General features: G+C 41.8%; 1 protein-coding gene and 1 long non-coding RNA gene across 2 annotated transcripts in view; one reads left to right on the forward strand and one right to left on the reverse strand.

The window, feature by feature from the left end:
* Positions 1-15,548, forward strand: part of LOC118109534 (A disintegrin and metalloproteinase with thrombospondin motifs 20) — an 88,433-nt gene that overhangs the window by 56,715 nt on the left and 16,170 nt on the right. Inside the window, exons 25-28 of the mRNA XM_035156701.2 lie at positions 1,448-1,612; positions 2,191-2,460; positions 4,263-4,424; positions 4,899-5,075. Coding sequence (XP_035012592.2) covers positions 1,448-1,612; positions 2,191-2,460; positions 4,263-4,424; positions 4,899-5,075 — 774 coding nt within the window. The remainder of the gene's footprint in view (positions 1-1,447; positions 1,613-2,190; positions 2,461-4,262; positions 4,425-4,898; positions 5,076-15,548) is intronic.
* LOC118109535 lies at positions 8,262-15,068 on the reverse strand. The gene is made up of 3 exons (XR_004696825.2): positions 14,717-15,068; positions 13,794-13,838; positions 8,262-10,256 (listed from the first exon to the last, which is right to left on the reverse strand). It is a non-coding gene; the product is annotated as an uncharacterized LOC118109535 (long non-coding RNA).

The raw sequence follows: 15,548 nt of genomic DNA on the forward strand, positions 1-15,548 counted from the left end.
AGAATTATATAAATGAACAATGCACTTTGTTAATATATTGTACTGTTGCATTCATCTTTCTGTGTGTGTAGCTTGAGGGTAAATTATCTGCTGAGCTCTAGAGTGAGACTTACCTCTCATTATGTTTTCATTCTTTGTCAAAGACCTCTGTCTTGACAAAGAATGAAATGTGAGAATATAGAACTGTGTGTGTGTGTGTGTGTGTGTGTGTGTGTGTGTGTGTGTGTGTGTGTGTGTGTGTGTGTGTGTGTGTGTGTGTGTGTGTGTGTGTGTGTGTGTGTGTTTAATAGAAGGAAACCACACTCCTATAAGGATGGGTCTCCTGGTTGTATGTTTACAAATATAAGGTTGACATATTCAACAATTTATTGTATATCCCTACATTCCTTCAGATTGTACATACTGTATTCATGATCCTCTTTGGCATTGTCTCTTTTACCCCCTGCTGTTACACACCCACCCACACGCACCCCCACACACACACACACACACACACACAGACTCCACTGTCTGGGCTGAGAGGCCCCTCTGTCTCCCTGATACTTTTGCATTGTTACTCGTTGCAAATGAAAACCAGATTTCATCTAAACACAAGTCTACGGTTTCGTAGATTGAACCCCGTCTGTCAATCTGAAAGTCGTTGTGAGCTCACATGTCAAAGAGGCCAGCAGTGTGGTCTTACACACACACACACTCACACACACAAAATACACACACCACATGAACGTATACACATGCATACATTCCCCCGAGCAGCGGAACTGCCATCGTCTTTAAAGTGTCACTGATATGAGAGGGATATTAACGGGCCTGTTTGAGCTGGAGCCATTTGATTGCATTAGGTATTCATCCCCTCAGAAATGTTTGCTATGATGTCGTGTTGAGATGACACGGTGTAGTTTGACTACGAGCTGGCGAGAGGTGATCAGAGAGTCATCTCAGGACACCAGCGATAGTAGAGAAGAGATATTTAGTCCTATCAGACAAACAAACCTGAAGCTGAAGGTCTAATGCACAAACACTATTCTTGTTTATTGTAAACGCTGGCTGAAAAGTAGAAAAAGTAGGTTTAAAAGCATTAACCTTGAATTTAATTTCATAATTAAGTTTATAAAAGCTGATTATTTTTCCTGTAATATATATCATATACTGTAGACCTTTAGATACATGAAGTATACTGTACATATTCTACTCCCTCGTTGACATTTGGGGCTGCCTAAAAGTGCTATACAACTTGTATAACACAACTTACATATCACTTCAAACCACTCAGTTCTGTGGTTCCTTATCTAAACAGCATGGCACCTCCTGGTAAGTCAGGAAGAGTATCACACACTTCACACGTCACTTTAAAAACCACAGTGTGTGAAAACTGAAAATGAAAATAACAGAAATTCCACGGGACAAACATTCATGTCATCTCTGCCTGTATTTGCATGTCCTGCAGTGCTCCGTGTCTTGTGGCAAGGGGAAGCGGGCGCGTTATGTCAGCTGCAGAGATGCCCAGGGAGGAGTGGCCGACGAATCACACTGCGCCCACCTGCCACGCCCCCCAGAGACCTCCGCCTGCTTCAGCCCCTGTGGCCAATGGCGTGCCGGGGAGTGGTCTCCTGTGAGTTAACACTGTGTCTAATCAATGCAGCTGTTTTTCCACTACAGTGACTGGCAGTGATCAATCAGTTCATTCTGAAACGTTAAAATTGCCCTGGGCAATAACGCACTTTTAGTACTGCTGTGATCTTGGACAGTTTAGTCTTGATTTGTGTGCGTCAACACACAGAGAGAGACAAAAAACTCTGGATGTTGTCACCGAACGACCAGAGGTGGGGTCGTCTAACTGGCAGTGTGAAGGAGCCAGGGAGGATTTACAGTGATTCTGTTCTGATCTTTTCAATCACATGTTCATGTGAAATGAAAATCCTTTTAAATATAAAAGCCCAGAGGAAATTTCTCTGAGGGGACAAAGTCTTAAGTTCATTAAATTCATGTCATATTAAGTTGATTTCTACTCCTGTTGTATTCACAGTGTGATAGCTTATGTTATTTCTCCAAGTGAACTCTCAGAATCACAGGAACACATTCATTTCGTTTCAATATTAAATTACATTTCATTGTGTAAACTCTTTGTTGCTTGTGATATTTCCTGTCCCCCTTCCTCACATCTGTGTGTTGCACTTCCCCCCGCTACAGTGTTCAGTAACATGTGGCGCGGGACGAACCACCAGACAGGTGGTCTGCTCTAACTACCACCAGCCAGTGGACCAGTCCTTCTGTGACCCGGATGAGAAGCCCGCGACAGAACAGGAGTGCACCGCTGCGCCCTGCTCCTCTACCTTCCACCGCCAGCGCATCAACAACCAGCCCTACGGATATCCACAGGACCCAGGACGCCATCCAGGGCACAGCAGCTGGAACGTGCCCTCCACAGACAACCAGTGGAGGACTGGACCCTGGGGCGCAGTATGTTTGTTCAGCATATGATCTCTGGATGAAAAGCAGTGTGTAGTATTTTGTGTTGTGGTAGAAACGTTTAAGAGACTTCAGTCAGAATTTACAGCATTTTCAGGAAACCAGATCTTCTCTTAGAGCCTGATTAACTTCTATATCTGAAAAAGCCAATGATGAATGGAATTATTTGATGTTTGGCCAGTTTGGTGTATAGTATATATAACATAAGTCTATGAAATCCTGTGTTTGTCTGTGAGTAAACACAACCTTGTGACCACTGGGAGGGTGAGGTAGCGGATGTTTTCAGTTCCCATGGCAGAGGGCCATACATGGTAAAGGACTTTACAAACAGCACCAAGGGACAAATTGCAATACATACACTGAAGAGTGTATATAATGTGTATAAATGTTTTGTCAGTGCAAGTATAGACATCAGTTTAATATACTGTAGCTATGTATCCAAAGAATCATCCCTTGAAGGTACGACCTCAATTCTTCGGTTGAAATCGATTGGGCATGAACGAACCCAAACGGATCGGAGCCATTCAGGCTTTTCATGCTCTTGGCTTTGAGTCGTGTTGGCTCAGATGCAGGCAGGATGCTATTTTCATCGGGCTCAAGTTCATCTTCTCTGTGTTTACCCATGTGTGGTAGCTCAGTTGGTTTATGCCAAGATCGGTGCAGATGAAGTTGTGTCTAATGCATGAAGTTTTATTTTGGAGTCCATTTTGCCATGAAATTGCCCCAGTGTGCCCAGGCCAACATTAACACTAACACAAGAGCCGTGTCCGGCCTTCAGGGGTTGAGGTGCGAAAGAGACCTGAACAGCATGAACCCATGAGAGGAAGTAATGGTTTGGATTGTGTGATTGTAATATTGAACGAATCACGTGACCTAATCGCACCGAATTCAACACTGTCCTTCCTTGGATCCTTAACAAACACATGCCAAGTGTGAAGCTAAAAAGATGAACAGTTCTCGAGAGCCACACACAGAGAGAGATTTAGAATTATTGGCTGTCCAGTTCAATACAAGTAGAACCTAGTGTGTTATTTAAAAGAAGGAATCTGCTGCCCACTCACCAATAATTGGTAAAGCTTCTCAGTTCTGGGTAAAATCACAATGTTTTTCCCCTTAATTTTCCTGTTTTAAATTTTATACCTAATAAATCACTTAATGAGACGGCCATTGCTCCATCAACAGATGTGTTTATTTCTGTGAAACTTTAGCGATCCCACTAAGGGTTTCCTTTTCTCCGAAAGCCATGAGAAGAAAATTCTTCTATTTTTGAAAATCCCCCCAGAAGAGGCATTCATCTCAGCACACTGCTCATTCTCACATTCTCACATAATGAAGTCGAGTGCAAGCTGCAGTCCCGGCTCACTCAGTGCTGTCCTCCCTCACACATACAGAGCTCTGAATGTACTCACTCCTATTGACAGTGGAGATTAGTCATTTTAATTGGATGCAGTGTGCGCCCACCGCTCCGTCCAAGGCTGTGTCGTTCAGAGACTCAGACAATCCCTCACTGGCTGATGTTTTTCCTCCTTAGGAAAACAGTTTTGAACTGTGCAGCTGGAGGTCGTCTTAGTGAGTTAAATTCAGCGTGTCGGCTTGTATAATGTGTATGTTAGCTCTAACAAACGTATAGTAACGCTTTCTGGAGCTTGTAGGGAACTTTGGTGGTGTGGCGACATCGGTCGTATACTATATTAGGTGTACCCAGGTGTTTCCCAGTGGTTTTCTATTTTTCAGGCTTCTTTGTGTGTTCATGTGTTGTAGCCCTCAATGACACACACGTGTGTGCTCTGCAGTGTTCCAGTACGTGTGCAGGAGGCTTCCAGAGACGAGTGGTTGTCTGTCAGGATGCTGATGGACGCAGCAACAGCTACTGTGACGAGAGAGTAAAACCTGCCGAGTCCAAGAGCTGTGACTCCGGGCCCTGCCCTCTGTGGAACTACGGTGTCTGGGGAGAGGTGAGGTCACGTTTAGAGCTCAGACACAGTTTTTATCGTTATCGTGTGCATGCTGGAACTTTAAAGTAAATTTAAAAAACATGAGAGACACTAAGTGTTAGCAACCCTCACCACTGGTAGTTGAGTCATGACTGATAGGAACCAATCAGGATGTGAATGCAAGTGACTGCATCATCATCTGTTTCCATTTCGGCTTGTTCAGACTACAACGCAACCCCAACACTTTCGAACTAAAACGGGAAAAGCAGCTTTTCCAAACTTCAGTTTAGGTGCTCTACAATTATGCAGCGTTGTGGACGACAGGCGTAAACGTAGCAGCAATGATTCATTTTGAAACTAAAAGTCAGTCTGTTTGTCAGGTTAGTTAGGTCAAGGGACATTAGTCTTATAAAGTCGATGCTAGAATAGTCAGGAAATGCCCAGCTAAAGTAATTTATAAGAATCATTACGAATGATTTTTTTTCCTAACCTCAGTGCACCCAGACCTGCGGTGGAGGAAGGAGGACTCGTCTGGTGGTGTGTCAAAGGCCCAATGGTCAGCGGCTCAACAACTACAACTGTGACATCCTGGACAAGCCGACTGACATGGAGCAATGCAACCTGCAGCCCTGCCCAGGCTCCGCCACCTGGCACCGCCGACCATGGAAGCCGGTATGATAGTGCTAACTCGTTCTCCTTTGCCACTCACCCTCCCCACCGAGGTGTGCGTCACTGTGAGTAGACATTGTGTGTGCTGAAAACGGCCTGCGTAGCGAGTGTGATTTCTTTGCCTATAAAACTGTAGGTGACTCTGGAGTGAGACATGGGTATCGAGCGCTGCCGTTGGCTCGCTCGCTCCAGCCCACCCAGAGGGGCCCTGCAGGGGCGTGGTGCTGATTAGAATCAGGAAAAAAAATAAAAGAAAAAGAAAAATACACAAAAACACAATGCTGCTCCACTCAGGGGATCATGAAAAACACATGGAACCCATTTTGAGCCAAGGCTCCAAATGAAATCATATAAATGTGGACGGTGCTGTCCAACATCGCCATATATTTGTAGAGGCATAACTCTGGAAAATATTTATTTCATTAATGAGGCTTGAAGTAAATGTTCTTTGTTGTTATTGCTGTCTTCACCCTGAATCTGAAGTACACAAGTGTATATTTGTGTATAAGAGTATATATAATGACCTTTATTGAACAGCAACAGATGACTGTCAGTGTATTTTGTATATGTATCTTTGTACAGTATGATTTTGTTTTTCAAGTAGCCGTACTGAATATTATATTTAATTTTTTCTTTGCTGGTGCTATTGGTCAGACCTCTCGTATCTTTATGAGTTAATACAGTTTGTACAGAGGAAAATATTTTCAGATCATGTTTCATGCGTATTTTTGATAATGTTTTTATTTTTACTTAATACAGTTTCACATATTTGATATGTATAAAATATGTTAAAACATCTACACTGTCACAGTAACCAAGTAAACTATGAAATAAAAGATTTACATTAAACTTCATCCAAAATGAAATTAATAGCTAGTGCCTTGAAATATCAAAAAAATAAACATTATAGGAAATAAAATTCATTAAACATTAACTGAATAAAGTATATGGTCTGGTTTATGGTCACAATAAAACAGGCATAATTGTTGATAATCTACACTGTAGTTTCCATTCAAGGATATTTGAATTCACCTGCTTTTTGACTTTACATACAAAGAAGCATCTTAATGTGTCGACTGAACCAGTGGATCCTAACATCCTGTCTGCGAATGGAAGCCAGACTCTCATTATGATAAGGCACTGTAATAGTTTACATTAAATAATGGTGCGTTACTGGTATTGTGAAGACGGAGGTTCATCATATCTTCAGGCTGAGAAAGAATTCATGAATATCAGGCAGCAGCAGCAGTGCAGCTTATTGCACATGGAACCGTCAGTGCAGTGAAACTCGTTGAGCCGTTCCTGTTCCCCTTCGATCAGTGTCCATAACACAAACATAAGCACACAGATACCTCCTCTTTATAAAGTTATAGTCATTTGTTGCTGTGTCTCTTTATTCCTTTGGCCAGTTTTTTTTTGTTTTTGTATTTCTGAAGGATTTTTTTTTTTCAGATGAAACTTATTTATTTGTTTACAAAGAGATTATTAGTTGTTTCAGCTCCAATGTTGTTCCTCCAGTTTGGACTGATGAAACCACTTTTACCTGAATTATTTGTCATGATACACAAGTGGCACCTGAACTGTTCTGGTCGGATCCCTTTGGTCTCTTGCAGTCATGTGACCTGGGACCTGGGAAGCAGCTGGTGCTTAGTTATATGGAATTAACAGAAATTTCTAAACGAGTCACATACATTTCCATAACCCATGTTCAGCTTTGTTCCCCATTCACACATTATGCATTATGCTGAAAACAATCATTGCAAAATCTGCTTCTGTATAGTTAATCTGCCAGTATTAAATGTGAAGAGCAGATTTTAGCTCAATATACTCTACAAGTTGCTCTTATTGTCTTGTTACAGCCTGAAAGAGGAATAAACACCTGCTACAAATCCTTCTTTTTTTTTTTTGCTGACCTTTACTGGCTTCACGCCCCTGCTGTGATTACTCCCAGTTCACACCCTGTTCAGACCTGGTATTAACATCTGTCCTGAGGGATTGGATCACAAGTGGTCAGCGCTAAGTGCAGCTGTGAACCAAATGAGAGCTGATTGTGTCGTGAAATGCGATCACTCCAACCACATGTGGAGGTTGAAGGTGGTCTGGGACCTATTCTTTTCGCCGCGTGAATGCAAATGCGTCCTGGGCCACATTTAAAGGACCGCCTACTCAGCGGACGTCCTCTGACCCGCTCTCAATGAATCAAACTTATTTATTACGCTTTTCAGTGAGAATACATTTGTAGCCTCTACCACAAAATAAACTCTGATCAAGGCATAATGATTGATAAACCCGACTCCTCTCTCTCTCTCTCTCTCTCTAGACCGCTCTCTCTCACGCTCGTGCCGACACAGACACACACAACCACATGGAAATCGGACACATCTGTAAACTCCGACATAATTGGATCTGCACAAACACAAACAACGTACGCGATGATTTGCATAAAGTGCGTGGGAGCGAGATCTGATCACGAGTGGTCACAGGAGACACATTCAGGACCCATTGTAATACCAGGTGTGAACTGGAACTCAGAGCTAAGCAGCTCTCATTCAGTGCAGGACCCGCAGTGCTGTGTGTTGGACGTTGAGTCAGGCCAAGGGCTACAGTTTCCTGTGCAGCTCAGCACATTCAGGCTCCTGCAAACAGTTTACCAACAGTTTAAACGTGACATCACACAAAGTTATCATGACAAATATTTCAGGTGAAGTGTTTTGCACGTGAGTCTGTGTTTATGTTGGCGTCCTCTTCAGCGAGGACGTCTGCACTCTTTGCTCCTCTCACTGTGTCGTTCACAACCAAGACTCCTCAGCCATGACAGTTTCACTCCCACTCTTCTTTTTTTTCGCTGAGCATGCGGTGCAAAGTTGCCAAACTCGAGAGGGCAACGCTACTTTATTTAGCATATTCTGGTTTTGTTATTGTTCTTTTTGCTATTTATTTCATTCTCATGAAAAATACATAATATGTTGAATTAGCTTTTTTCCCCACTGTAAAGAATATTAAAGAAACGTAACTGAAATTTGTGTTGTTTGTCAATGCAGTATTTTGCTGAAAACAAAATACAGGACTGTAGTAACGGTTAGTGCTAAGAGAAAGCACATTTTATGTTCAAGGTTATGAAAACATAGAACATAATGTCTCACTAGAGAACAAGTTTGTGATGAGAAGACAGAATATACAAACATGCAATGAGGGTTGAAATATAAAGTTTATTGCCTTGTTTGAGGAGCAGTTTTTGTTGAGGTACAGCAGTTATCATAGTTTTCTAGTACACCACTAGTTCAATATGAGCATGCAATATGTGTACAGTATACTTAGGCAGTGTATGGTGTGTAGGCGATTTACTGTAAACAACTCGTCAGGGACTTGACTCATGGGTCATTATGTGGTATTTTGGTATTTGACCCTCAATTGACTTCACTCCGTTTGGATGTCTTGTTCAGTAATCTTCACAACAGCTCAACCTCTGAGGGCTGCACTTAGACCTGTTTCTGTTGCATCTGTAGTACTTAACATACTTTGGTATAATGTAGTGTAAAAACACTGCAGGTCTTTTCCCTTTTATGTGCTTCGACGTTTTTATTTTGCAATCTCCCTGGAGAAAACATACACAGGCCAAATCAAACTTTGGCACTGGGTGGCACATCTGTTTACCATTGTAATAATGGAGCGCTCTGTAATGCGTTTGGCAGAAGACTGAAGACCCAGAGTATTACTTTTACTACAACAATAATTGGTATTAATTCATGCTGGCATGGTTGTTAAGTTGAGGAGATCCAAAAGCAAAGCTCTGCCAGTATTTATAGAAAAGCCCTGCCTGAATATAGATATTAATTAATATTCTATTGTATTATAACATTAGAAGAGGTTATACTTCAATGAAAATTTGCTTAGTAAAAGCATCAGTTAAAAAGTAGTATACTCAAATATACTTGAATTAAAACATAGGCAAACCTAAAATAGACAATGTTACGAAATGTGACCATAGGAAACCTCTCATACACCAAATGCAATGAAATAGAGTTTATCCAATTTACTTCTATATTGTATTGAACTTAATTCACTGGCAAACATCAATTCTAAATTTACCTCCATGCAAGTAAGTTCATATATTATAGAAAAAGTCAAATATCATTTTTACATTTCCAGTCATTTAAAAAAATTATGACTGAACACATATTCCTGATGAAATGTCAGTATTTGTAGGAGCTGATGCTCTTTTGTATTTGCCATGGCTGCAGTGGGTGTCTTACCTCGTGTGATGGCCTCTTCTCTTGGTACAATCCCCAATATTTTATTCTCTGCTAATTACTTTTCATCATTTTTGCACCAATATCAGTCACATCAGTTTACAGAAGTAGCTCATAAATCCTTGGAAAATATATGTCAACACAACACATACCATGAAGGCATCCTAGTCAAGCCAACTCTTACATGAAATGAAACATTTCTTAAACCTAAATATGAAATGGCTTTATTAATGATACATTTACACAGTTTTACAAATTTAGCATTTCAATCTTTGCTTCACTTTATTGACAACATCCCAGGATTTCTCAAATTAGCTGCCTTCCTTCTTCCGCATCCCTGGATCATTTTTTATTTTGCTGTATGTACAGGTCATTGAAACACATTTTGTCATTTGTAAAAAAGAAAAGACACAAAACAATTATCACATTTATTGCACACAATTAGAATAGCAGACACAGTTTAACATAAACCCTCCAGAATGTAAATATCATTAAGTAATGGTAATTATCCTAAAGCCATGTCGATGTCAAATGTGTGCAGGAACAACAATACGGCTCTGTGTGATGAATTGGCAACCAAGGCACCATTTTAGTAATTTATGCCTGTTTGTTGCTAACAAAAACACGCCGTTTCCTGTCAGGAGAGGCTTTCCCATGGAGGGGGATCGCAGTTGAGCGTCTGTGGACTAATCATGCTGCTGCTTCAGATGAAATCCACATGCGCAACATTGACATACTTGACTTTGGCCTGAGGGTAGAACATTCTCCAAACCTGTCACCCCGGGGGTCACCTGGTCCTGACATCATTCAGCTTGCGTTTCCTCATCCTGCCCATATGCCAGTTGAGTTTGAGCAACTGAAGTGGTGGCTGGGAGGGCCGGCCCCTCCACACTCCCTGGTCCTCCTTAGTGTGGATCATGTCTTAAACTTAAATCTGAGTCCAGAGATATACACAAAATGGATGATTGATGTTGGTTAGAAGCCAAGCAATATGGCCCAGGGATTTTGGCAAACCATCAAGACTTTTGCAGGCAAAAACAAACAGATGCTGTGAGATGTTATCTGAAAATTCAAAATATTTGGATGACACCATGGCTTTCACATCGGGGATGACCCTGTGTTGCAAGCCAAACAGATTTATAGCATGAAGGGAGAACACATTGCACACTGTTAAATAGATTTTCTTGCATAGACATTGTATCTGTTGTATCTTTGAGAGCAGTTCAATGATCCTATGGATGTTGTCCCTGTAGAAGTAAGCTATAGAAACAAGTGTGAACTCATAATACATTTGTTCTGGATTATTGAAACTGGAAGGGAGGAGTCCTTCTTGTGAGGGTAGATGCTGTTTTGTGGGCGATCGGAGCTGGGAGAGATGCAGTGAGATGAAATGAGAGGAGACAGGGCGTGAAAGTCTGGAAGCATTTAGGTCGGTCTACCCCGAACCCATCGGATGATAGGCCTCACTTTGACACAGGTAGAGAGCGTCTGCTTATCCTCAACTTGTTGGTTATTATGAAGTGGTCTTAGGCATCTAGGAGACACTCTACTGAACCATATCATACTTTACTGGGGCCTGGTCTTATTCAGGCCTATCAGGCTGACGGAGTGAAATGGGAAATGGGAGATTCAACAACTCTTTCAAAGAGTCTTTTTCGGAAATATGAGAAAGACGATGATTGATTGACTGATTTGGCCCATATGAAGTAACAGGGAGGAAATGGCTCTTCCACCCAACTCCAATGTACAGCGGTCCAAAAGTCTTAGACCACTCTCTGGGATGTTGCAGAGTAAACGATTGATCTGTACTCGTATTGTACTGTTTGTCTTAGTTGTACACTTCTAACAGTGTTGTTAACACTTCAGTTAACTACCTGTCCGGTCTGTTTCTTCTCGTTCATCACCTGTGCTATCTGGGCCACTGGTCGACAGCCTTCTCCACACAAAACAAGGAACAATCACAGGAAATATCCATTCAGCGTTCTTGTGCACTGTAGATAATAAGAACAACCTAACAATTCTTTTCACTTTCAATTAATCTACCTTATTTTTTATTAGGCTGTTAAACTTGTTCAAATGAAAGGGAGGAGCTGTATTACCCATAACTGACCTTTGCATTGGCTCGTCAAACTCCTACCAGTGAACAATTCTATTGCCTCTATCTGTCTCTGGTTACCTGCCACGTTTTTCTCTTTTGCGTTTGGAATTTACGTAAAACGGTGAATCAGCAACAAGATCCTCCATATGTCGAATCTAAGGAGCTGAAAATACAACCTGTTTATAAATATTACAAAAAACACTTCTTTATTTGATTTCTCATTGATACAATGTATTTAAGGGTGTGTTTTTCCCGATTGAGGCACATTTCCTTTGCCAAGACGAGCCACCACCTATAAACTAGTCCCAGACGCAGATAAAGGGATTAGGGTGGTATGGTTTAAAAAGTAATGCCAATTTAAGTAAACTTAGGTAAAAACTTTTTGGATAAACATGAATGCAAGGTCAGGACCTTCCCCTTCTCTGAGCTTTTCCATACTTCCCTGCTTGCAAGCTGTGGTAAACTGGTTGCTATGACAGATTAGAAAAGCAGCTGTGTAACATATAGCAGGAAGAGGGAGTTAGACGGGGATGTGTTGTGTCAAAGGTCACCGCTTTATAACTTTACGGCTGCTCTGCTGTTTGTATTTTTCAACTTCTGTCGTCAGGAATTAGAATTTTTTTTTTTCTTCTTCTAACTTAAATGCGCTCAATCCTCTTTTTTTAGTCCATCTGCAGCGTAGTACTCACATGAGCACTGCCGGATGTTTCAGTATAACACGGTAATGGAAAAAGCTCTCAGTGGAATGTTTATACAAACGGAAAAACTTGCCTGTTTTGTCATTCCGTTTTGACTTACGGCCGCTCAGTGTATCTTTTCTGAGTGGTGTTGACTTAAAAAGGAAACTGTGTTGAAGAAACTGTATATGCCTACTCAAGCGAGTGTTTATTTAACTCTTCGGACGTGGCAAAGTCATACTTGGCATGGAGTGCAGAACATGCTGGAAGGTTTCAGCCAATCGGAAGATGCGCTGTCAGGAGCTGCATTGGCAGAGACAGGAAGGAAATTATTTCCATTATTTGTCATCTAATCAACTACGTCTTGAGATGAATTATGTGGAAAAATCATGTCTCCCATCTGAAATTCATCACTCAGTATTGTAACATTACTCTAAAAACAAAATAAGCCTGTTTTGCATTTGGAAATATCGCACTTGCGTATCCTCATTATTGATGAATTGATCCTTTGATATTTCTCAATTTGTTGAGATGTTATTGGCAAAAATTGCACGAGATGAGTGGCATATATTAATGCAAGGATTTCACGCCGGCCGTGTGCTTGGTTTCAAAAAGTCTGGGTGGCTACTATGTCCTGATGGATGAAAAGATCTATGACTTTTGACATTCCTCTGCCCCATGACGCCGCTCTTACCAGCTGTCCTCATGCTGACAACATGTGTTGTTTTGACTTCTTACAAAACAAAACCCTGAATGGAAAAGTAGTGTGAATGTTCCATGACTCTATCTTCCTCCCTCTCGTCTCCCCACGTCTCTGCTGATTCAAGTTTAATCAGTGCAACCAGGGAACACAGTGAAACTGGCGAAGCTGCAACAAGAGACATGGCATTATCTTCAAGCACATTCACTTCCCTTCTATCACTTGATAATTGTGAGCTAGCAGCTTTGTGTGACGATACCGCAGCTCACAACCTTGACAACATGTTGCCTAGGGTATAATTCTACACTCCCTTCACGCAGTCGACGCTTTGCAAGTTTGTTCTTGCTCCAGGTCAGCGCTGAGCTCTTTTGAAGAGTCTCTGTAACTACAGTTACCATATGCTTGGTATTACCATCCTCTTGCATTGTGAGCGTGCTGCAATGTGATTGGAATTCAACCTTGGCTCTCACATGTTAAGAAGGGCATATATAACAAAAACTCATATGTGGACTAAATGGCCTTTTTGGTTGTTATCCCTTCATATTTAATAATAGGTTATTTATTTTGAGACAATCAAGAGTAATTTAGACACAAAATAACTTGACTGTAGTCCTATAAACAGATTCATTATTGTTGTACATCATTATACTGGTTTAAAAAAACAACAAGCTGAAACCAGTCAGTTATATAGTTAGTAAATAAGTTATATTCTTTTTGGCACTGATCTTCACGTAATTCTGCATTTTTCATCGTTCACATTATGATGTGTAATTAGGCCCTTTGTGATTTTCAATCCACAACATAAACCATTTTTTTTCCAAACACTGACTTCTGCTTTTATCGCCCACCTGTGTTGCTTAAGGTCTCAGCGATGAGTATATTTGATCACTGAGCACATTCACACTGGTGCCGTATTCAGCATTAACTGTTTGCCTGCCACATGGTCGAGTCTCTCGCTGGGACGTCTAACAGCTTCCATGTGTCCTATTGGCTTACCTGTTCACAGTGAAGCAGTGGGCGGGGTCATGTTGAGGGTGCCGCCTGCCAGACAAAGACAAAGGTGCTGAGAAAAGAGTCTCTAATATCAGTCTGATAGAAGAAATATGTCTGTTAGAAATCATGCTGGGTTATTACATACTAAATATCGGCTACTATAATATACTACTATATACTACACTAAATCAGACGTCTGTTCAGGCTATTATGGGGTTTCATACTTTGCCAGAAATCCATGAATATGTGTCTGGTTTAACACTCAATTATGTGATTTGTTCCAGAGCTGTGAAACCCAATCGGTTCAAGAATGTTGTCCCTACTAAGATCTGCCCGTTGCTCACATATTATTTTAAATATCAAGATTTCACAAAAGCTGTTTTATCTGGCGTGTTTTCAACTTTGTGCCAAATTCAAAGAGACCGAGTCATTGCGACTCGTAGAAATCATGTGTAGATGAACCTCAGCGGATTATAGTAGATTTAAGCCACCTAATCATGTGAAATTAATGGCTGGGACAACGTGGGAGGGCAAATCTTTCCAAGAGTCTTTCATTTATCATGTGAGCTTTTGGTTTTATGTGCTGGTTTTTCTCAGGCGTCTTTTTTGTGCCCCCAGAGGATTTTAAACTAACATTCAGATCCCTTATATCACAGAAAGACAAGAGGATAACACCTGTTTAAATCCAACATAACACACATAAAAGCAACAAGTACATTTGATATCACTATTATCAGTAAAAGCTCCTCGTGCTATAATAATGCAGCAATCTCTAAAAAGAAAAAAAGCCGACCTCCATATTCAACTTTGACACTCTTCAAAAAGCAGGCACAACTGTTTCTCTAAGTAACAGGGAGCGGAGCAGCGAGATAGCACCATGTCAGGCTGGGAGCAGCTGAGACTGGTGATAAGTGGAGGAGCCTTACCTGAGTGGGTGCTGCTGAGTGAAGCAGCCCAGCTGTGGCTCAGTGAAACAGAGGTCCCTGAGTCCTTGCCCTCCTCTTGCTCTCAGAGGTGAAGCTGTCCTCTGGTCCCACGCGTTGTGCCAGCTCTCCGTGCTCTCGTCTTTGGAAGCCCTGATTAACTAATGGCTGACAGATGAGGGTGCAGGGTGGAGGGAGGAGCGCGTCGCCGTACGCCGCGTCTTCCCCTCTCTCTCACCGCTCAAAACGCAGATACAGTTCAGCCGGGGGAGCGTAGCCCGTATGGCTGCGATTTCCTTTCTTCCTCTCCTTTTTTTTCTTTCTCTCTCTCTCTCTCTCTCTCTCTCTCTCTTTTTTTTTCCTCCTCCTGCTTCTACAGCAGTAAGGAGGGGCCAACCCCCCTCTCCATCACCACCACCACCACCACCCCCTCCAACATGTTTGCCTGTCTCTGCTTTTGTCTGAGGTAGAGGGAGTTCTGTTATCATTTTTGAGGGGGTGTGCAGCGGGTATGTGAATCTGCCACGCTCAGGACCAGTCGCTCAGGTCCGGCCTCGGCTTTGATGTTCTGTGTCAGCTGAGCCAGCCCTGTGTTTAAAATGCCTGTGTAATTACAATGTGTGTGATGCATGTGTGTGCAGTGTCAAACCACTGCCCGCACCACAGAACAGGACCAGGAGGTGGCTTTGTTTGAAGGGTTCAAATGGGTACTCCGATCTTGATCGGTAGACTCCTTTTTTCTTTTCCCGGCGGGAATAAAAGTCTTTCAGCTTCTGAAAAGTGGAGAGCGAAAAGACAAAAAGTCCTCGAGACGCGTTCGTGAATCTAGATTCTT

The sequence above is a fragment of the Hippoglossus stenolepis genome, chromosome 5, assembly GCF_022539355.2.
Source record: "Hippoglossus stenolepis isolate QCI-W04-F060 chromosome 5, HSTE1.2, whole genome shotgun sequence".
In the NCBI taxonomy this organism is placed as follows: Eukaryota; Metazoa; Chordata; class Actinopteri; order Pleuronectiformes; family Pleuronectidae; genus Hippoglossus; species Hippoglossus stenolepis.